The following is a 24,614-nucleotide window of genomic DNA, read 5'->3' on the forward strand; positions in this document are numbered from 1 at the left end:
TATGAGATCTTTCCAGGTGGACTGGCTCGTTAAGTGTATTTATGACTCTGACCTCTGTGACTCTCTGATACTTACGTATGACCTCCACTTTATAGGTGGCATTGATCTCTCCGGCTCGGTTGGAGACCCTGCAGGTGTACCTGCCGCTGTTCTCCGGGGTCAGGTTCCTCAGGCTCAGGGTCCACTTCTTCTGGCGCCCCTCGCCCACCTCACTCTCCGTCAGTGGCCTGTCGTCCTTCAGCCACACGATGTCTGGCCGAGGGTTACCGCTGGCCGTACACTTCAGCCGCACAGAACTCCCGACGGGCCGGGCGATCACACGCTTCCTCATTTTAGCAGGCTGGGTGAAACGGGGACGAACTTTGGGAAAAGGAGGAAGGAGAGTTTTGGGTTTAATACCTTGCAGAGATGGATACGAAAATCATGAAATAAGACTCAATGTAATGCAATTAACTGTAGTAATGTAACTTTTTTTATGATCCTACCTAGTTTTCCTGATAGGCCGTCAGGGCCATACTCTGAGTCCACCCCACCAGGGACCCCTGGCCCAGTCTTATCAGCGCCAGAGTAATCTGTAAGGGAAAGGGGACAGAACATATCACTGTGAGAGAAAATAACCTTTTATCATTGCGGGCAAAAGATGCAGACTTTTCAACATAGAATTTAACATGGTATAATCGTTATGCACAATAGGCACACAAAAAAGGCCTTCGAGGTCTTAACAGAGGGTGATGACAGAGATTATGAGGTAAGCCTATTAGGGTTTCACTAGTGGTGAAGGCTTCTGTGGCCGTTTGGGCTAATATCAACTAGAGTTCCTTACTAGTTCTAATCTCAGATGGGTGTTTGTCTTGATTATTTCAAAGTTTGTAAACGATTTATATAATCAATTCGCATTCAAAAACAGCATCTGATCACTATCAATGAAGTTGTTATTATGGAGTAGACACTGGTTGTTAGTGAGAGTCTCTGTTTTACTGCTCCTTTAACCCAGGACACAAGTATGAAGCAGAGGGTTCAACAAACAGTGGGGGGAAAAATTCAGTTGAATTCAATGCTATTTGTTTCACACTTTTTACAATGTCATTGACACGGCCCACTTGACAAAGACAAAGCGCCCCCAGCCAAAGAGGCACAGTAAAACACGACTCCATCTGAGTAAATTTAGCATTTCTAGATAGGATACACTGAGGGGGTGCATGCTAAGGTCACACGCTGTAACATTTGGGAGTAATATGATCAGTTTTCATAAGTGCAGTTCTGGGAGACAGCTGTGGAGTTGATGTCATTGACTGACTGACTGACTTCATGTGGTGGAGCTGAGACATGGCTTAGTGAAAATATAATCAGTGAAACATAATAGATTGTTTGTAATGCATATCTACTTTGTGAGGTAGACATTGATTAATTTATGGTGCATATTAAGTTCCATGCCAATTACTACCATTTGGAATACCAAACATTATGACTGATTATAGAAGATCAACCAAAGCAGAGCGTCAGATAGATTACACATGATTCTAGTGCACTTCATGGTATTAGTCATTCACAAACATTCAAATCTTTTCCAATATTCCAGCGCTGAGTTTGTCATTTTTGAGGCTTCAGACTCAAATGTTTCCGCTATTTAATTGTAATATTGACGTCAAACACATTTCATAAGTTTAGTGAATGTGTTACAGTACTTAGAAAAAATGTTTCATAAGGCATATTTCATAAATATGAAGGTGCACAGTACAAATATGAGCAAAGTCATGCACCTTGTACCGAACTTGAGCTCAGTGTAGCCACCAGTAAAATGTCTCCAAATGCAGTTTGGAACACTTGATTCCCACTCCGCGTTTGAATAGGGCAGGTAGAGACCAGATGTGGCTTCTAACCCCCCACTCTAGCCGCCCTCCGACTCTCCCCAAAGCTCTCTAGAGTTCTTCGGGTACAAACCCTCCATTGTCTCTCCCCTCCAGCACCAGCACCAGCCCCAGCCATGATGTCATGGCTATTTAAGGGCTTTAACTGGCCAACTATAATAACCCATTCCTTTAAAAAAAACAGCCTCCATTGGAAGAAATATTTCTCTGTTGCTCACTTGGGCTCTCCACATTCCTCCCGGTTCCTGAACCTCCAAATCTAAATAGAACACAGTCCCACACTGCCGGGATTTTCTTTTCACATTTTCTTTGTTCCTGAATCTACTTCCTCTCTATTTTTTGGAGGTCTTAGAAACAATGGCACCCTTTATGACTCTAGGCCTATACTACTATCCCAGGCTGCTATAGTCTTTACACAATGTTGGCTCACCGGACCCAGAGACTGGGGGGAGGCAGTGCTACCACATAATTGTTATTGTTGGAATACTGAAAAATACAATTATCATTAAAAGGACAGGACTTGGATGACTCCCTGTCAGTCCTTTTTGTGTCCCCTCTCGCTTCTTGAGAGGGGCCCCATCCTCCCTGATCAAATAGCAACTAAGAGCAACAATCCACTAGGGTTTTGCAGGGCACAACATTTAAGGGATAAAGCATTTGTATTCCAATTGTATCCTCAGAATGGAAAATACATTCTAAATACAGTACAATTGTACATTTTGAGATGGGAGAGAAAGGCAAATACCCACACACCCAGGCATATTCGGTTACAGAGATACTGTTGGGAAGGCAGGCAAAGTAAATGGCTAACAACAACTGAAGTGAATTGAATCCATTCAAACTGTCTCTGTAGTCTACTGTATCACTGGGTCTGGTGCGCTCCCCTTTTTGTCTCCTCTTCATTCACAAATCCAGCCACAGGAAATAGATCACTCTCACTCCCCTGGCCTTGAGCTTCAACTGAATCAAAGGAAAAGGCCCCATCATTCTGTGTGTCACAATGAGTTCCAGATGTTGTTGGGGACATTCTCATGTCCAGAGAAAGTAAGGAGTAAGTGGCCTTACATCACCACACTCTGGAAACCTCCAAACAACCACCATATGTTATCAGCCACACATAATGCAGTGTATCTGAACAGACAACAAAGTCTGTACTATCACTACTACTATCGCTACCACTGTACTATAGATATTTAAAGTGTTCATGTAGAAATGAAGGCTACCATGATCTCCTCTTTGTTTACATGGTTTGTGCAATCACTGTGTTAGAATATAAGCTTTACACTGTGCAACTTGTAAAATGTATCTATTTGGCTGTCTTTCAGTGTGGCAGTCATGTCCAAGTCTTGCAGCAGGAGGGGTGGAGCTGGGGGTGTATGGGAGGGATGAGGGGGGTCAGTTGTCAGGAGACCACCCCAAACAGCCAGCTGGGGGGATTGGGGAGGTGCCATGTTGCACTGGTTGACCAGATTCTTGGGATACCCAACTAACAATTCTATGGAGAGAAAATGTTTTTGTAATGTTAACCTAATGTTCCCTTAGTTTGAGTGTCCAATTTTCCATTTGGGAAACATTCTCTCTTTTAGCAAAAACCTTCTGAGAACCCTTTTAGCATGTTTTGGTGTTAAAGTTAGAACACTCTCCATGTCAGGCAGAACGTATCTAGAATGTGGTTACAATGTTCTCTATATTAATGTTCTAAATGCGCTTTATGTGACGTTGCAAGAACATTCATGTGTCCAGTTTTCTGAGGATATAGAAAAATATTCCATCAACGTTCTGCCAAACATACACAGAACATGGTTGTCATGTTCTCAGAATATCAGTGGTGTAAAGTAAAGTAAAACATTTGGGGGTATCTGTAATTTACTTTACTATTTATATTTTTAACAACTTTCACTGCACATCATTCTTAAAGAAATGCTTTACTTTTTACTCCATACATTTTCTCAGACACCGAAAAGTACTCGTAGCAGGACAGGAAAATGGACTAATTCACACAATTATCAAGAGAACGTCCCTGGTCATCCTCACTACCTCACTAAACATGAGTCGTTTGTAAATTATGGCTGAGTGTTGGAGTGTGCCCCTGGCTATCTGTAAATTTAAAAAAAAAAAAAAAAAAATGGTGCCGTCTGGTTTGCTTAATATAAGTCACTTTAAACGATTTATACTTTTACATTTGATACTTAAGTATATGTTAGCAGTTCAAATCAAATCAAATCAAATTTATTTATATAGCCCTTCGTACATCAGCTGATATCTCAAAGTGCTGTACAGAAACCCAGCCTAAAACCCCAAACAGCAAGCAATGCAGGTGTAGAAGCACGGTGGCTAGGAAAAACTCCCTAGAAAGGCCAAAACCTAGGAAGAAACCTAGAGAGGAACCAGGCTATGTGGGGTGGCCAGTCCTCTTCTGGCTGTGCCGGGTGGAGATTATAACAGAACATGGCCAAGATGTTCAAATGTTCATAAATGACCAGCATGGTCGAATAATAATAAGGCAGAACAGTTGAAACTGGAGCAGCAGCACAGTCAGGTGGAAGTTGAAACTGGAGCAGCAGCATGGCCAGGTGGACTGGGGACAGCAAGGAGTCATCATGTCAGGTAGTCCTGGGGCATGGTCCTAGGGCTCAGGTCCTCCAAGAGAGAGAAAGAAAGAGAGAAGGAGAGAATTAGAGAACGCACACTTAGATTCACACAGGACACCGAATAGGACAGGAGAAGTACTCCAGATATAACAAACTGACCCCAGCCCCCCGACACATAAACTACTGCAGCATAAATACTGGAGGCTGAGACAGGAGGGGTCAGGAGACACTGTTACATTTACTTTTGATACTTGAGTAAAAGTTTTTAAGTATTTTGTTTTAAATATACTTAAGCAGGATTTTACTGGGTGACTTTCACATTAACTTGAGTCATTTTCTATTAAGGTATCTTTACTTTTACTCAAGTATGACAATTGGGTACTTTTTCCACCACTGCAGAATATACAATATGAATGTTCTAGACACACTGCAAATAGTCTGGGTAGCCATTTGACTAGATGTTCAGGAGTCTTATGGCTTCTGGGTAAAAGCTGTTTAGAAGCCTCTTGGACCTACTAGACTTGGCGCTCTGGTACCGCTTGTCGTGTGTTAGCAGAGAGAACATTCTTTGGCAATTTTTAGGGCCTCCTCTGACACCACCTGGTATAGAGGTCCTGGATGGAAGGAACCTTGGCCCCAGTGATGTACTGGGCCGTTCTCACTACCCTTTGTAGTGCCTTGCGGTCGGAGGCCGAGCAGTTGCCATACCAGGCAGTGATGCAACCCGTCAGCATGTTCTTGATGGTGCAGCTGTAGAACCTTTTGAGGATCTGAGGACCCATGCCAAATCTTTTCAGTCTCCTGAGGGGGAATAGGTTTTGTCGTGCCCTCTTCACGGCTGTCTTGGTGTGCTTGGGCCATGTTAGTTTGTTGGTGATGTGGACAGCAAGGAACTTGAAGCTCTCAACCTGCTCCACTGCAGCCCCTGTAAATGAAAATGGGGGGTGCTCGGTCCTCTTTTTCCTGTCGTCCACAATAATCTCCTTTGTCTTGTAGGCAAGGGTAGGAACTCACACAGTACTTTTAACATAGTGTTTTCAACTTACATATTTGACATACATGTGCATGTTCATTTGTACAGTCATTATTATTCTACATGTCCTCACCTGGGATTTGAACTCACAAACTCTTGGTTCATGGTATTCAGATCCTCCTGCTATGCCACCATGTCTGTTTCAGTTATCAGTTAGACTATTCTCTCATCATTGATTTGATTTACTAATTGTTTTTACTTCCTTATTGTTTTCTAATGTTCGTGGGGCATATTAACCTGTTTTAACGATACTCCTGAATCACTATGATCAATACAGGTTTTTCTTGAGTGTACTTTTAACAGAGCTGATCCTATTGCTTACACCTATCAAGTTGTTTATGGGGTTTTATGGTTTCTTTTGGACATAGCCTAACTGTACTCTCCCAGGACATTGGTTAGGTTGTTCGTCATTAGTGCTGTTGGCACAGTATGTTAATGTAATTATTTGAAAACAGTTACAACACACTTATCTGATCTAATTAAAATGCGTTTCTCATTGAAAGATGGGAATCGGTAGAATTCTAGATAGATTTTCCTTTGAGATGCTCAGCTATCATCTTTTTGTTCGATTTCGCTTGAGGGACTATGCTAGTCACTCAATTGGTTATCCTTCCGACTGGCGGCAGGATGAGTTAGATATTAATTTCAAAGTAATTCTGTACCACGTGTGTGATGCGAGGAGCATCACTTCCTCTTATCTTCCCTCCGCTACGCGAGTGAGCGAGAAGTGGATGTAGAAGACTCCGTAGGTTAGTTTTGAGTGTAGAGTATATTCCTTTTTGGGTGAAGCTTGCTCCTCCTATGATTGCTCTGCAGTGTCTTTTTGTCTTAACTGTTTTCTTACAGGTCGACACCGTGCTACGAAGCAGGGTGATGTGTTTGGGCAAACCTGTTCCCGGCGCGAGGCTAAACGTTAGTTGTCTCACTGCGAATTGCGTTACTTGTTAGCTTCAGCTGGACGTTAGCCTCTTCTCTCTGGAGATTGAGGCTGGGTACCGAGCCTACCCAGGCTAGGTGAGATTGGGTGTTCTCTAGCTAAACACCGTTGCTCTTCGCATCCTCGTTAGCATTCTTTCATACTGGCTCGAGGTGCAGCTGTTTCCGGAGTGAGATTCAAAACTCGCGCCTCACTAATCTCGCGAGAGTTTGCCAGTCAGTTCTCAGGACCTATTCTCACACGGTCTATTACTGTAGCAGTTGAGTTTGGCTTCTCACATCCATACCTTTTGGGGATTGTGAGTGGAATTTCCCGAAATATATTCTGATATCCCTAGAATAAATTATTATTTAATTCACATATAGCCCTGAGAACAGAACTACTTTATGCTTACACCTGATATACTATTAAAGGGGTGTTATGCAGATTATATGTTCTATAAGACATACACTACATGTCCAAAAGTATGTGGACACCTGCTAGTCAAACATCTCATTCCAAAATCATGGGCATTAATATGGAGTTGGTCCCTATTTTGCGGTTATAACAGCCTCTACTTTTCTGGGAAGGCTTTCAAATAGATGGTGGAACATTGCTGCAGGGATTTGCTTCCATTCAGCCACGAGCATCAGTGAGGTTGAGTGAGGAACTGATGTTGGGTGATTAGGCCTGGCTCGCAGTTGGTGTTCCAATTCATCCCAAAGGTGTTTGATGGGGTTGAGGTCAGGGCTCTGTGCAGGAGCACTAGGATTCTGAACGCTCTAGATATTAAACCAGCCTGGGCAGAGTGTACAGTGTATTCGGGAAGTATTCATACCCCTAACACTTTTTCCACATTTTGTTACGTTTACAGCCTTATTCTAATTCAATTTTTTTTTTTACAGAAATACCTTATTTACATAGGTATTCAGACCCTTTGCTATAAGACTTGAAATTGAGCTCGGGTGCATCCTGTTTCCAAACTGAGCAATCGGGGAGAAGGGCCTTGGTCAGGGAGATCCAGAGTTCCTCTGTGGAGATGGGAGACCCTTCCAGAAGGACAACCATCTCTGCATCGCTCCACTAATCAGGCCTTTATGGTGGAGTGGCTAGACGGAAGCCACACCTCAATTAAAAGGATATGACAGCCCACTTGGAGTTTGCCAAAAGGCACCTAAAGGACTCTCAGACCATGAGAAACAAGACTCTGGTCTGATGAAACCAAGATTGAACTCTTTGGTCTGAATGCCAAGTGTCACGTCTGGAGGAAACCTGGCACCATCCCTACGGTGAAGCATGGTGGTGGCAGCATCATGCTGTGGGGATGTTTTTCAGTGGCAGGGACTGGGAGACTAGTCAGGATCAAGGGAAAGATTAACAGAGCAAAGTACAGAGAGCTCCTTGATGAAAACCTGCTCCAGAGCACTCAGAACTGGGGTGACAGTTCACCTTCCAACAGGACAACGACTAAGCACACAGCCAAGTCAATGCAGGAGTGGCCTTATGACAAGTCTCTGAATGTCCTTGAGTGGCTCAGCCAGAGCCCGGACTGATCTAAAATTTCTGGAGAGAACTGAAAATAGCTCACCAAATACAGGTGTGCCGAGCATGTAGCATCATACCCAATAAGACACAAGGCTGTAATCACTGCCAAAGATGCTTCAACAAAGTACTGAGTAAAGGGTCTGAAAACTTATGTAAATGTGATACGTTTTTGTTATAAATTTGTAAACATTTCTTAAAAACCTGTTTTTGCTTTGTCATTATGGGGTATTATGTGTAGATTGATGAGGGAAAAAGCAATTGAATACATTTTAGAACAAGGTTGTAATGTAACAATGTGGAAAAAGTGGAGGGGTCTGAATACTTTCCGAATGCACTGTACATTCCTCAGTGCTCCAAGTTCTCCAATGAACTGCGTCAACTTGGGCTAAGGTGAACTCAAGGTTCCATGTCTCAAGCCAGTGAAAGCACTGGAACTTCATGTCTTCGGCTGAGGAGTTGGGACTGGACCAGTACACTATCATGGACCCCATTGTTGCGGCCATGATTCTCCCAGACAAGGAGATCATTGGTAGATCTCACCAGTGTCCTCCGGGAACTCATCGGGCTGCTGTGTCATGTACATGTTGACGTACACGACACAGATCGTGTACATCAATATCATGAGCCCCAGGGGGCATGGAGGTGGATAAGGCTGTTAGCACCATTTCCCTGTTCACGTGACCTGGGAGCAGAACCTTTGGTAGGAAGGCCGGATTAGGCAGCAGAGTAGAGCTTGCTTTACCCGGGACTGGGCTGCCAAGCGGCCCATCCTGCTCTTCATCCTGACATGCTGAAATGGCTGCTGCGCATCATCAAACAAAGACCTCAAGAACTGGAGCACAGTTCTTATGCCGCAAGATTCTGGAGCAACACCCTGCTCCCCACACCACTGGCAAAACAAGTGCCACCTCGTGTCATAGGTTGATGGAAAGGGCCCTGGCTGTTAGATGTTAACAACAGAGGGCTCAAAATCTAAACCAGACCAGGGCCAGCAGCCAGGCCTACAGCTGCAGGTGGGAGGGATTAGGATGCCACAATGTGCCCTCCGCCTGTGACAATAGGTCCGGCCTCCGAGGTAGTTCCCATTCTGTCCCCACTAGGAGTGACAGTATTGTGCTAAACCAGTGGCGTCTCGGCCATCTCGGGGCAATCAGAAGGACCTGGTAGCCCGCTTCCCTGATTCTGTCTAGTCGCTGGAATCGGCAGGATCAGGGGGAAGGCGTATAGCCTCTCCTTTGCCACTCCTTGGCCAGGGCATCTAGGCCAAATGGCCCAGTGGGGTTGGTTATCAGACCGAGTGGTGAAGCAGTCTAAGGCACTGCATCTCAGTGCTAGAGGTGTCTCTATAGAGCCTAGTTCAATTCCAGGCTGTATCACAACCAGCCATGATTGCGGGTCTCATAGGGTGGCGCACAATTGGCTCAGCATCGTCCGGGTTAGGCCATCATTGTAAATAAGAATTTGTTCTTAACTGACTTGCCTAGTTAAATATAACATCTTAAACCTTTGACAACTATACAGAAAGTCCTTCAATTGCTGAAATAAGCATACTGAACAAAAATATAAACGCAACATGCAATAATTTCAATGATTTTACTGCGTTAAAGTTCATACAAGAAATCAGTCATTTGAAATAAATTCATTAGGCCATAATCTAAAGGCTTCACATGACTGGGCAGGGGCGCAGTCATGTGGGCAAAGGCCAATCAAAATGAGTTTTACCCCACAAAGGTGCTTTATTACAGAGAAAAATACTCCTCAATTTCATCAGCTGTCTGGGTGACTGGTCTCAGGCGATCCGGGAGGTGAAGAAGACTGATGTGCAGGTCCTGGGCTGGTGTGGTTACACGTGGTCTGCGGTTGAGGCGAGTTAGACGTACTGCCAAATTCTCAAAAACAACGTTGGATGTGGCTTATGGTAGAGAAATGGACATTAAATTCTCTGGCAACAGCTCTGGGAGACATTCCTGCAGTCAGCATGTCAATTGCACGCTCCCTCAACTTGAGACATTTGTGGTATTGTGTTGTGTGACAAAACTGCACATTTTAGAGTAGCCTTTTATTGTCCCAAGCAGAAGGTGGACCTGTGTAATGATCATGATGTTTAATCAGCTTCTTGATATGCCACAACTTTTTATTTTAAAATTGTATTTCACCACTATTTAACCAGGTAGGCCAGTTGAGAACAAGTTCTCATTTACAACTGCGACCTGGCCAAGATGAAGCAAAGCAATGTGACAAAAACAACAACAGAGTTACACATGGGATAAACCAATGTACAGTCAATAAGACAATAGAAACATATATGCACAGTGTGTGCAAATGTAGTAAGGTTAGGGAGGTAGGGCAATAAATAGGCCATAGTGGCGAAATAATTACAATTTAGCATTAACATTGGAGTGATAGATGTGCAGACGATGATGTGCAAGTAGAGATACTGGGGTGCAAAAGAACAAAAAATAAATAACAATATGGAGATGAGGTAGTTGGGTGAGCTATTTACAGATGGGCAGTGTAAAGGTACAGTGATCGGTAAGCCGATCTGACAGCTGATGCTTAAGGTTCAAGAGGGAGATATAAGACTCCAGCTTCAGTGATATTTTTTTTTTCAATCCGTTCCAGTCATTGGCAGCAGAGAAATGGAAGGAAAGGTGGCCAAAGGAAGTGTTTGTATTAAGGGATGACCAGTGAAATATACCTACTGGAGCCCGTGCTACGGGTGGGTGTTGCTATGGTGACCAGTAAGCTGAGATAAGGCGGGTTTCAGCTTTTATTTCTTTCATCACATTCCCAGTGGGTCAGAAGTTTACATACACTCAATTAGTATTTGGTAGCATTGCCTTTAAATTGTTTAACTTGGGTCAAATGTTTCGGGTAGCCTTCCACAAGCTTTCCACAATAAGTTGGGTGAATTTTGTCCCATTCCTCCTGACAGGGCAAGTGTAACTGAGTCAGGTTTGTAGGCCTCCTTGCTCACACACGCTTTTTCAGTTCTGCCCAACTTTGTTGCCCTTAAGCCATTTTGCAACAACTTTGGAAGTATGCTTGGGGTCATTGTCCATTTGGAAGACCCAGTTGCGACCAAGCTTTAACTGATGTCTTGATGTTGCTTCAATATATCAACATAATTTTCTTTCCTCATGATGCCATCTATTTTGTGAAATGCACCAGTCCCTCCTGCATCAAATCACCCCCACAACATGATGCTGTCACCTGATGCTGTCACCCCCGTGCTTCACGTGCTTCACGTTCTTTGGCTTGCAAGCCTCCCCCTTTTTCCTCCAAGCATAACAATGGTCATTATGGCCAAACAGTTCTATTTTTGTTTCGTCAAACCAGAGTACATTTCTCCAAAACGTACGATCTTTGTCTCCATAAGCAGTTGCAAACCGTAGTCTGGCTTTTTTTATGGCGGTTTTGGAGCAGTGGCTTCTTCCTTGCTGAGCGGCCTTTCAGGTTATGTCGATATCGGACTCGTTTTGCTGTGGATATAGATACTTTTGTAGCTGTTCCCTCCAGCATATATATATAAAAAAGAAGAAGTTTTATTTAAACTTTATTTAACCAGGTAAGCTAGTTGAGAACAAGTTCTCATTTACAACTGCGACCTGGCCCAGATAAAGCAAAGCAGTTCGACACAAACAGTAACACAGAGGTACACATGGAATAAACAAACATACCGTCAATAATACAGTAGAAAAAAGTATATATACAGTGGGTGCAAGTGAGGTAAGATAAGGGAGGTAAGGCAATAAAATAGGCCATAGTGGCGAGGTAATTAAGATATGGCAATTAAACACTGGAGTGATAGATGCGCAGAAGATTAATGTGCAAGTAGTGACACTGAGGTGCAAAGGAGCAAAATAAATAAATACAGTATGGGGATTGAGGTAGTTGGACGGGCTATGTACAGGTGCAATGATCTGCGAGCTGCTCTGACAGCTGGTGCTTGAAGTTAGTGAGGGGGATAAGAGTCTCCAGCTACAACGATTTTTGCAGTTCGTTCCAGTCATTGGCAGCAGAGAACTGGAAGGAAAGGCAGCCAAAGCAGGAATTGGCTTTGGGGGTGACCAGTGAAATATACCTGCTGGAGTGTGTGCTGCGGGTGGGTGCTGCTATGGTGACAAGTGAACTGAGATAAGGTGGGGCTTTACCTAGCAAAGACTTATAGATGACCTGGAGCCAGTGGGTTTGGCGACGAGTATGAAGCGAGGGCCAGCCAACGAGAGCATACAGGTCGCAGTGGTGGGTAGTATATGGGGCTTTGGTGACAAAACGGGTGGCACTGTGATAGACTGCATCCAATTTGTTGAGTAGAGTGTTGGAGGCTATTTTGTAAATGACATCGCCGAAGTCGAGGATCGGTAGGATAGTCAGTTTTACGAGGGTATGTTTGGCAGCATGAGTGAAGGATGCTTTGTTGCGAAATAGGAAGCCGATTTTAGATGTGGTGATTGACAGAGTCCAAAGCCTTGGACAGGTCGATGAATACGGCTGCAGAGTATTGTCTCTTATTGATGGCAGTTATGATATCGTTTAGGACCTTGAGCGTGGCTGAGGTGCACCCATGATCATCTCGGAAGCCAGATTGCATAGGGGAGAAGGTACTGTGGGTTTCGAAATGGTCGGTGATCTGTTAACTTGGCTTTCGAAGACGTTAGATATTGGTCTGTAGCAGTATGGGTCTAGAGTGTCTCCCCCTTTGAAGAGGGGGATGACAACGGAAGCTTTCCCATCTTTGGGGATCTCAGACGATACGAAAGAGAGGTTGAACAGGCTAGTAATAGGGGTTGCAACAATTTCAGCAGATAATTTTAGAAAGAGAGATTGTCTTGCCCGGCTGATTTGTAGGGATCCAGATTTTGCAGCTCTTTCAGAACATCAGCTATCTGGATTTGGGTGAAGGAGAAATGGGAGAGGCTTGGGCGAGTTGCTTTAGGGGTAGGGGTACCCAGGTGGAAAGCATGGCCAGCCGTAGAAAAATTATCGTGGATTTATCGGTGGTAACAGTGGTTCCTAGCCTCAGTGCAGTGGGCAGCTGGGAGGAGGTGCTCTTATTCTCCATGGACTTTAGTGTCCCAGAACCTTTTTGAGTTTGTGCTACAGGATGCAAATTTCTGTTTGAAAAAGCTAGCCTTAGCTTTCCTAACTGCTTGTGTATATTGGTTCTTAACTTCCCTGAAAAGTTGCATTTCACAGGGGCTATTTGATGCTAATGCAGTACGCCATGTTGATGTTTTCGTGCTGGTCAATGGCAGTCAGGTCTTGAGTGAACCAAGGGCTATATCTGTTCCTGGTTCTACATTTTTTGAATGGGCATGCTTATTTAAGATGGTGAGGTAGGCACTTTTAAAGAATAACCAGGCATCCTCTACTAACGGGAAGAACTCAATATCCTTCTAGGATACCCGTGCCAGGTCGATTATAGAAAGGCCTGCACGCTGAAGTGTTTTAGGGAGCGTTTGACAGTGATGAGGGGTGGACGTTTGACCGCAGACCCATCACGCACGCAGGCAGTAAGGCAGTGATTGCTGAGATCCTGGTTGAAGACAGCAGAGGTGTATTTAGAGGGCAAGTTGGTCAGGATGATGTCTAAGTGGGTGCCCATGGTTATGGATTTAGTGTTGTACCTGGTAGGTTCCTTAACTTCTTGGTGACAGGGGGCAGTATTGCTATTCTGTCCCCAGATGCTAATTTATGCATATTATTAATAGTATTGGATAGAAAACACTCTGAAGTTTGTAAAACTGTTTGAATGATGTCTGTGAGTATAACAGAACTCATATGGCAGGTGAAAACCTGAGACAAATCCAACCAAGAATTGGGAAATCTGAGGTTTGTAGTTTAATTTAAGTGATTGCCTATCCAATATGCTGTGTCTATGGGGCCAGATTGCAATTCCCAAGGCTTCCAGCAGATGTCAAGTCTTTAGAAAGTTGTTTGAGGCTTCTATTGTGGAAGGGAGTCGAATAAGAGCTGTTTCAACAAGTAGACAGGCTGTGGCCAATCAGTTGTTTACTGCGCGGTCATGCGGGCGCGCCGTTCCTTCTTTTTCCTCTGTAATGAATACGCTATTGTCCGGTTGGAATATTATTGAAGATTTATTATAAAAAGACCCTAAGGATTGACTGTAAACATCGTTTGACATGTTTCAACAAACTGTAATGGAACTCTTGACTTTTCGTCTGGATTTTGCGCTCGCGCATTGTGCCTTTGGAATAGTGAACTAAACGCGCGAACAAAACTGAGGTATTTGGACATAAATATGGACGTAATCGAACAAAACTAACATTTCTTGTGGGAGTCCTTGGAGTGCATTCCGATGAAGATCAGCAAAGGTAAGTGAAGATTTATAATGCTATTTATGACTTTTGTTGACTTTTGGTGGGTAACTGTATGGCTTGCTTTTGTGGCTGAACGCTGTTCTCAGATTATTGAATATTGTGCTTTTGACGTAAAGCTTTTTTGAAATCTGACACAGCGGTTGCATTAAGAACAAGTTCATCTTTAATTCTATGTAAAACATGTATCTTTCATCAAAGTTTATGTTGTGTATTTATGTTATTTGATGTGGCTCTCCGCAATTTCTCCGGATGTTTTGGAGGCATTTCTGAACATTGCGCCAATGTAAACTGAGATTCTTGGATATAAATATGAACTTGATCAAACAAAACATACATGTATTGTGTAACATTGAGTCCTGGGAGTGTCATCTGATGAAGATCGTCAAAGGTTAGTGATTAATTGTATCTATATTTCTGCTTTTTGTGACACCTCTCTTTGGTTGGAAAATGGCTGAATGCTTTCTGTGACTAGTTGCTGACCTAACATAATGATATGTTCTGCTTTCGCCGAAAAGCCTTTTTGAAATCGGACACTGTGGTTGGATTAACGAGAAGTGTATCTTTAAAATGGTGTAAAATACTTGTATGGTTGAGGAATTTTAATTATGAGATTTCTGTTGTTTTGAATTTGGCGCCCTGCAATTTCACTGGCTGTTGGCGAGGTGGGACGCTAGGTTAATAATTTGTGTGAGATTGAGGGCATCTAGCTTAGATTGTAGGACGGCCGGGGTGTTAAGCATATCCCAGTTTAGGTCCCCTAACAGTGCGAACTCTGAAGATAGATGGGGGGCAATCTATTCACATATGGTGTCCAGGGCACAGCTGGAGTCTATAACAAGCGGCAACAGTAAGAGACTTGTTTCTGGAAACGTGGATTTAAAAAAAAAGGTAGATGCTCAAATTGTTTGGGCAGACCTGGAAAGTATGACAGAACTCTGCAGGCTATCTCTGCAGTATATTGCAACTCCCCCCCCTTGGGCATTTCTATCTTGTCGGAAAATGTTATAGTTAGGGATGTAAATTTCAGGATTTTTGGTGGCCTTCCTAAGCCATGAGTCAGACACTGCTAGGACATCAGGGTTGGCAGAGTGTGCTAAAGTAGTGAATAAAACAAACTTAGTGAGGAGGCTTCTAATGTTAACATGCATTATACCAAGGCTTTTACGGTTACAGAAGTCAACAAATGAGAGCGCCTGGGGAATGGGAGTGGTGCTGGGGGCTGCAGGGCCTGGGTTAACCTCTACATCACCGGAGGAGGAGCAGGATAAGGGTACAGCTAAAGGCTATAAGAACTGGTCGTCTAGTGCATTCAGAACAGAGAGTAAAAGGATCAGATTTCTGGGTGCGGAAGAATAGATTCAAGGCATAATGTGAGTACAGTGGAGATAAACCTAGGCATTGAGTGACGATGAGAGAGGTTTTTTCTCTAGAGGCACCATTTAAGCCAGGTGAGGTCACCGCATGTGTGGGGGGTGTAACAAAACCACTATCTAAGGCATATTGGGCAAGGCTATGGGCTCTACAGTGAAATAAGATAATAATCATTAACCAAAACAGCAATAGACAAGGCATATTGACATTAGGGAGAGGCATGTGTAGCTGAGTGATCATAGGGTCCAATGAGTAGCACTAGATGAGTCAGGGAGCCAATTCCGTAGTCGCTGCTATGCTAGGTGAGCTGGAGACACAGCGATTCAGACAGCTAGCGGGCTGGGTCTAGCAGATGGGCATCCAGCGACATAGCAACGGAAGAGTCTACTGAAACCACCTCGGACGGTTATGTCGGCAGACCAGTCATGATGGATCGGTGGGGCTCTGCGTCGGCAATAAAGGGTCCAGGCCAATTGGCACAAGAGCTATTGTAGCCCAAGAATTGGCTGGTGGACCTCTTTGGCTAGCTGGGAGATGGGCCTAGCTCGAGGCTAGCTCCAGGCTAACTGGTGCTTGCTTTTGGACAGAGACGTTAGCCAGGAGTAGCCACTCGGATAGCAGCTAGCTAGCTGTGATAATCCAGTGTAAAGGTTCAGCGCTTGCGGTAGGAATCTGGAGATGTGGTAGAGAAAAAGCAGTCCGATATGCTCTGGGTTGATATCACGCTGTGCAGACTGGCAGGAATTGACCGGGCTGAAGCTGGCCGATGTCCGAGTTAACGGTGAGGATCGCTAGCACTCGCTAACTGACAAAATATACAAAGAAAACGATATATACACAGGACTGGATGGGACAAGACAAAAACATACATCCAACTGCTACGCCATCAAGCCAGCTAAAGGTGAAGACCGCTAGCTGTGGCTAACAGTGACTACTAGCTAGTAGCTAGTTAGCTGGCTAGCTTCTGATGGTGGTTCCAGTTATAAGGTATAAAAACTTGGATGAAAACAAATTTGTGCACAACATTAGAGAGAAGCCATTTGTGCATATCGAACATTTCTGGGACCTTTTATTTCAGTTCATGAAACATGGGACCAACACTTTACATGTTGTGTTTATCTATTTTTTTCAGCATAAATCAAATCCATGATGAGAATACGCCACCAGACACGGACCTGGTGGCGTAGCAGGAAGATTGGAGTACCATGAACCAAGAGGTTGAGGTTGAATCCCAGGTGAGGGCATGTTGAATAATAATGACCGTATAAATGAACATGTACATTCTAATCATACATTTGAAATGCACTGTTTGTGACTATTCCTAATCTTGCCAACAGACAAAGAGTAATGAATGGATTAGTGGTTCACCAATCATGGCCTTGATTGGCTAGACAACGATAAGACGTGATGTATAATATATTTTTCTTTGGCTACAAATGGTCCTGCAATGTTCGCATGAAACATTTCTAGAACATTAATATCTTATGTTCTGAGAACAAGGCAACCATGTTCTGTGTATGTTTGGTGGGACACTGATAGAATATTCTCCTAACCCACAGAAAACTGGGCACATTAATGTTCTTGCAATGTTCCCATGAAACGTATCTAGAACATTCATATCTTACGTTCTGAGAACATAATAACCATATTCAGGGTAAGTTCTATTTGACATTTTGGCAATGAGACCCGTTATGAACTTGTGGATACCATTTTTATGTCTCTGCGTGCAGTTTGAAGGAAGTTGCTAACCAGCACTAGGACAATCGCTAACTATTGTTAGCGCAATGACTAGAAGTCACTACGGGCCTTAAGCTTGAAAGCAGGCCAGGATATTGTCGCCACTGTTTCCCTGAACAGCACTTGAACTGACTGCAGTTGTTTCTTAATCTTTTTCTTTCTGAGCTCAAGTAAAAACAAACTCAAATGATGGATACTGTTCGCAGAGCTACATTGGAAGCTGGCCAGTATTACACTTCCCATTTACAATAAATCTCCTCTCTGAAGACACTACCAGCCTTCCCCACCAGGCATTGAACTACATACAAAACACAGTAGGAAAAAAGAAGGAAGTGAAGCGCTGCTAAGGCACACAACAGTAGACAGAATGTGCTCTTTGGTATAAGGGGTCAATTGGTCATCAAAAAGAAAGGAGGACCAAGGCACTCTTCATATTAAAACTCAGACTTGTTTCGGCTGCATGCCCTTCATCGGGGAGTTTTTAAACTTTTAACATGCCATACAAATAAAGGCATTTTAATTAATTATATGAAGAGTACATACAAAACACAATTAAGATGTTTAACAATTAGGCACATCAAGAGGTACAATAATTTCACCATTGATTGGAAAGTGCCGCTCACAATAAGTATGGACCATTCTACCGTTTTTAGGCTGTCAGTTCTCTCAATGTTCAGTCCTGTAAATGTTTTAAAATGAGGCTCCCCTAATCTCCCTAGACCAAAAAGCCTCTGACTGCACTGCACCCCTGATGGAACAATTACCTTTAAAAACAAACAAACTGGTGGTGTGTGCCAGTCCCAGACTGGGATGATGGATGAGAGAAGAAGGGGGGTCTGTGGTCTTACAAAACAGAGATGTACAATGACTGCTGAGAGGCTAGTGTTGGGTTGTCACGCATTCACCACAAACGGTGGGAAAGGAAAACAGAACGAACTCCATCTGTATGAAGAACGAGGCCAAACAGTTTGTGGTGGAGATCAGAGAGGGTGAAAATAATGTTGTTCAGTAAAATAAAATACACATAAGAAAACAGTATGCCTTAATAAAAAAAAACATCTCTTTCCTGGGAGTAGGTAGAGTAGGTATCTAGTAATACAGGCAGGCAGGTTGAACAGGTTGAAGTTATCTTATACAATCTCACCCTGCTTCAGCGCTACTGAAGGCTAGAATAGTTTTCATTACATAGTGCAGGGCTCCCGAGTGGCGCAAGACACTGCATCTCAGTGCAAGAGGTGTCACTGCAGTACCTGGTTCGAATCCAGGCTGCATCACATTTAGCCGTGATTGGGAGTCCCATAGGGCGGTGCACAATTGGCCCAGCGTCGTCCGGGTTTGGGCAGGGTAGACCGTCATTGTAAATAAGAATTTGTTCTTAACTGACTTGCCTAGTTAAATAAAAAACAGGAAGGCCAAGCTAGATAAATCAGTTGTGAGTTACACACAATACTGTGTAAGGAGAGATATGCTATCTATCATTTGGATAAATTGACTGACTCAATGATTTATGCACTGTGCAATCATAGAGATATTTCTGAACTGAGCATGGTCCAATGTAAATCATGTGGGCAACCTGACACTGCAGGTTATTACTATCACAGCAAAGAGTTTACATGACGTAACAGCAATGTACAGTAAAATAATGTATTATAAGTACAGCAGACAGCCATGACATTGATGAAATACACTCGTGTGAACTTTGACATTCCTCCTCTTGGTGGGTCTATAGTGTATATCTAACCAGGAAAAATCAACAGTTTTGCACTCTTGTTGACATCTCAGTCAACTTCATATTGAACAGGAGCAAAAATAACTTTGTTAGAATCACATTTCCCCAGATCCGCATCCCGACCCTATGATACTCGCTACACAATGGACATCATTCTCTTTCCCCACTGTTATCCTCATCTGATTTATGTGATTAGAGTTCTACCCCAAAACAAGGCCAGTGTGAGAAACCATCACAAGACCAGGAAGCAGCTCCTCCAGTCGGCCCCTGCTCTCCCCTCTCCTCCCCTGCAGGAGGCTCTGGACCAAATTAGGCATCTTAGAGTAATTAAACTAAACAGAGCTTTCACGCTCCACTCCTCTCATTCATCACGCTCTACTCAAGCACAGAGCCATCCTACTGTACTGTATGTACAGAGGCAGAGAGAGCAGCACTATGGCCTTAGTGGAGGAAGTAGACCAGTGACCAGTAGCTTGACTTAACTTACTGAGAGTTTAAATGCTTGACTCTTGCACACCACATCATGTCCTCTTATATGCTTTACAGGGCTTCATAGGTTAATGTTAAGGTGAACATGTGTCTTGTTGGACTATTCCGAATTAAAGAGCCTCTGCTTTAACAATACAGAGTTTAGCCTGGGGATAGGGAAGAAGTTAATATATGCTTGAGTCACCGAGGATGATGCAATATGAAACAACATCCCATGCTGCTGTTGACTTTGGGATTGAGCAGTATAGGATATAACAGATATAAGAGAGGAGGGGACTAACTTCAATCCCCTTTCCTAAATCCCCTTATTTCAGAGCCATGAATCCATGGTGCATGGTATTGTCTTTTAACATCTGCATATCGACACGATCTTGACCTGAGCGGAAGAGTTAAGTGACTGACTAAATCGTTTCCTCAAAAGATGATGGCAAGTTTTGAGTCATGTACATGGTTTCTGGGTAGCATCATCGTAAAGGTGATTTCACGGTGAATGGTATTACTTGGCAAACAGTAATATACTGTAATGTAGAGCAGACTGCAAGACACCTTTCTACTTACCGATGACAATGAGGGTATAGTTGATATTAACACTGCCGAAGCCATTGGTGGCTTTGCAGACGTAGGTTCCAGCATCCTCGGCCTCTACCTCCTTGATCTTCAGGCCCAGGCGGAGGATGCGGAAGCGGATCCAGCCGCTGTGGATGTTGCGGCCGTCCTTGGTCCACATGATGAGGGGTGGAGGGTCTCCCTCCACAGAGCATGGTAGCTTGATGGAACTCCCCAGGCGCACTGGCTGTCTGTGGGCCACCCTCTCAGACACCCACGGAGGACCTAGAGCAACACACAAATTGAGTTGAACCATATGTATGTTCAACAACAGTCTTCATTTAATCTAGACATATAATACAGACTACATTGATATACATCAATAAACCACATAGTACCTTAACTCATCTCTAATTTGAACTGATTTGATACCAATTGATCTCTGACTTGGGCTGGATTGAATTAAGCAAAAACCCTTGAATGCTTTTTGGGAAGACGTGGGGGCTTATTCATTACCCCTTCTTTCGTCTGATTACGAGAGATGTTGAAACCAGATTGTAATAATTGGACTAGCCTTGTCATCCATTACAGACAGAGTTGGAGGCTCTGGCTCTGGTTGTATGTAGCGTGCGGGAGATCAAAGCGCAACGGAGAGGGCAGGGCCACTGTGGGGTGGACAGCAGCCCCGCTCCCTGCTCCTAATTGGCTCAGGTTGGCCTCCTCTGATCTGGTGAAGTGGAGCTGGCTCAGACAACCTGTGATAGTCAAGTTACTTAGGAAGCCTGCACAATTCACTGAGACAGCTTAAAGCAGCAGTAGTGCTGAACCGGATCACAACATAACAGAGAGAAACTGAGCACAGTGAAACAACAGAAATTAGCAGATGAGTAGGGTAAACAATGTGGAGAATGCAACGTAATTTAACAAAACAGTTACTGCTCTTAAAATTAGCACTTGGCGTAGTCTGTCTTTCAATACAAATTGTCAGTCTGGTAGCAGTAAAACCTTTGGGAAGGCAGAATAAACAAGACCTCTCTCAACACACACTTAGTCACATTCCAACAGTGCATTTCACACATATGGTAAACAAGCAGTTCATTACAGAGTTGGGGGTGTATAGGGAAGGGGGCTGCAGATAACTCCATCTGGGCCTTTATTGGTCACGTTGCTAACAGATGTGGCTGAACTCAACAGCAGGTAAAGGATCTGGAACCCTGGGCAGCCTGGGGGTAGTAACCCTTGGGGGAGGTGGACTTCAGGGTCTGTTCATTGTAATGGTAACAGACCCCTCACAAGTTGTGTGTACCATTTTTTAAAACTGCATTATCAACACACTAATCTACTAGACTGCATAAAGTGGACAGTCAAAGGGTGAGTGTACGCTATCCTTTCACTCCACTCTGACTGCTCCATGAGAGAAGGTGAACCCTATGCTATGTTAAATCCGTCTTACACACACACGCACAGACGTACTCCCAGATACGCACGTGGAGTGCAGAGGCTCTGCCATCCTCTTTGGCCTTCCTGTTCTGCAGCATGCACAGGAAATTGTAAGTGTCACTGTTTACGTCTGTGGGGAGAACGTGACCAGTCTTTTTCGGGTTTTCAGCCGGCCCATATCTCACTCCTCTGCTACCATGAGAGTAGAACAGAGGGACTCAGTGTTCACTCCTCCTCAACAGACTATCTGCTCAGAACCACAGAGAGAGTGAGAGAGAGGTCACCGCACATGGAGGAAATACCCCCTGCCCAGCCTGAGTCTCAGCTTCACTAATTCATAAAGCTAATGAGTGTTTATCTAATGCAATCAACTGCTTCTAAATGTGCAATGACAACAGAGAAGCGACCTTCTACCACAGATGAAATAAACTACTAACTCATTTCTATCAACTAACCAGGCCTATAGCAAACTGTCAAAATGCACTAATTCAGCATTATCAGAACAAAGCCTTAGGGGTCAAGTTTTTCTAACCCCACATTCTCTTTCTTCTGTATCATGAGAATGATCTTTTGGAGAAATGTTATTTTCAAAGAGCGCATTGTTTATGCAAGAAGAAGAAAAGTGTATTTCTTTAGTGTTGTTAAAGAACTGAAAGCACTCACAAACACTTTTTTTGCCCCCCGAAAAAACACTTCGGCTTAATAAACTAGAAGAGGGCTTGGCAGCCACATCAAGTGCGTGGAATGTGCAACAAATGATTTCCTCCCTCCGTCTCTCCTCTTTAAAAGCCTTTTGATGTGCTTTGAAAGACAAGACATGAAGAGGTGCTGAAAGTCAAGGCCACCGTCTGAATAACGTAATAAGTGTTTGTGCAGTATGAATGACCACCATCCTCTCCTCAACAGAAATACTTCTCCTCCTCTATCTCAAGGACAGGTTCTTTTAAAATTGTAGCTGTAATGAAGCCTCAGATTAAATGCTTAGAGACAGAGACCCTCCCTGTGAAGTAAATACTCAATAGGTCCATTGCAGTGACATCAGTTTGTAACTCTGTTACACACTTAGATTCAGTTTGTTCTTTTACATGATCTATGACACACCGCATACTTCAATCTACTCTAACAAAGTCTGTTCATGTCAGTGGAGGAACTCTGTTACTAAACAGTGGGATGACAAATGGAACTCTGTTACTAAACAGTGGGATGACAAATGGAACTCTGTTACTAAACAGTGGGATGACAAATGGAACTCTGGAAGATTTACATCAAACGGGTCAGCACTTGAGTGTTTACACAACTGGTTTGCGTTATTAGTGTCCCTGTAAATGGAAAGCGATACATATGACCGCATGCATGAGCTTTCCCGTGTTGCCGTAATGGTGAAGGGCCTTATTTTAGCCGGGCTCTGCGTTAAAATGGAATCTTTCATTCATCGACTCACAGAATTAGCTCTGTTTTTCTTTGCTCAATTTTGTGATGGATTATTTTAAGAGAAAAGGGCACATTAAACAAGAGGCATTCTTGTGATTCAGGCTAAATATATCTCTGGTTTTATTAACCGTTTGGAGGGGTTAAGCAACTGTTGATTCAACACGAGGACAAAGCTAGAGAGAAACAGAGCAGGGAATCAGAGAATGAGAAAGGAAGAGGGGAACACACAAGCAGACTGTAGTAGGCTGCCAGGCTTCAGTGATGTTCAGATGGGCTGGCAGCTCTTCCCTCCTTTCTGTTTTCTTCTTCAAAACACCTGCGGATTTGTAATGATGTGTACATGCATTTTTTCCTCTCTACGAGTGCTTTGGTCTTTCTCGTCATCACAAACAGGTCAATAAAGGAATGACTCCATTGCTGACAGACATTAGAATAGAGAACACCTGGGTCTCAAGAAACTGCACTCAGTGATGCATGCAATACAGTAAACAACACACTTACAGAGCATTCGGAAAGTATTCTAACCCCTTATTCCACATTTTGTTACGTTACAGCCTTATTCTAAAATGTATTCAATTGTTTTTTTCCTTCATCAATCTACACACAATACCCCATATTGACAAAGCAAAAATAGTTTAAAAAAAATGTTTTTGCTAATTGATAATACATTTTAAAAATGAAATATCACATTTACTTAAGTTTTCAGACCCTTAACTCAGTACTTTGTTGTAGCTCCGTTGACAGCGATTACAGCCTTGAGTCTTCTTGGGTATGACACTACAAGCTTGGCACACTTGTATTTGGGGAGTTTCTCCCATTGTTCTCTGCAGATCCTCTCAAGCTCTATCAGGTTGGATGGGGAGCAATGCTGCACAGGTCTCTCCAGAGATGTTTGATTGGGTTCAAGTCCAGGCTCTGACTGGAACACTCAAGGACATTCAGAAACTTGTCCCAAAGCCACTCCTGCATTATCTTGGCTGTGTGCTTCGGGTCATTGTCCTGTTGGAAGGTGAACCTTAGCCACAGTCTGAGGTCCTGAGTGCACTTGAGCAGGTTTTCATCAAGGATCTCTCTGTACTTTGCTCCGTTCATCTTTGCCTTGATCCTGACTAGTCTCCCAGTCCCTGCCACTGAAAAACACCCCCACAGCATGATGCTGCCACCACCATGCTTCACCGTAGGGACTGTGCCAGGTTTCCTCCAGACGTGACGCTTGGCATTCAGGCCAAAGAGTTCAATCTTGGATTCATCAGACCAGAGAATCTTGTTTCTCATGGTCGGAGAGTTCTTTTAGTGCCTTTTGGCAAACTCCACGAGGGCTGTCATATATTTGCCTTTTACTGAGGAATGGCTTCTGTCTGGCCACTCTAACTCAAAGGCCTGAGATGGTTGTCCTTCTGGAAGGTTCTCCCATCTCCACAGAGGAACTCTACAGCTCTGTCAGAGTGACCATCGGGTTCTTGGTTACCTCCCTGACCCATGCCCTTCTCTCCTCATTGCTCAGTTTGGCCGAGTGGCCAGCTCTAGGAAGAATCTTGGTGATTACAAACTTATTTCATTTATGAATGAGGGAC

General features: G+C 43.6%; 1 protein-coding gene across 1 annotated transcript in view; it reads right to left on the minus strand.

The window, feature by feature from the left end:
• Positions 1-24,614, minus strand: part of LOC112261717 (fibroblast growth factor receptor-like 1) — a 53,064-nt gene that overhangs the window by 4,664 nt on the left and 23,786 nt on the right. The window contains exons 3-5 of the mRNA XM_024437302.2: positions 20,182-20,454; positions 486-572; positions 76-360 (exon numbers count right to left, since the gene is read on the minus strand). Coding sequence (XP_024293070.1) covers positions 76-360; positions 486-572; positions 20,182-20,454 — 645 coding nt within the window. The remainder of the gene's footprint in view (positions 1-75; positions 361-485; positions 573-20,181; positions 20,455-24,614) is intronic.

Source organism: Oncorhynchus tshawytscha, linkage group LG11, assembly GCF_018296145.1.
Source record: "Oncorhynchus tshawytscha isolate Ot180627B linkage group LG11, Otsh_v2.0, whole genome shotgun sequence".
In the NCBI taxonomy this organism is placed as follows: Eukaryota; Metazoa; Chordata; class Actinopteri; order Salmoniformes; family Salmonidae; genus Oncorhynchus; species Oncorhynchus tshawytscha.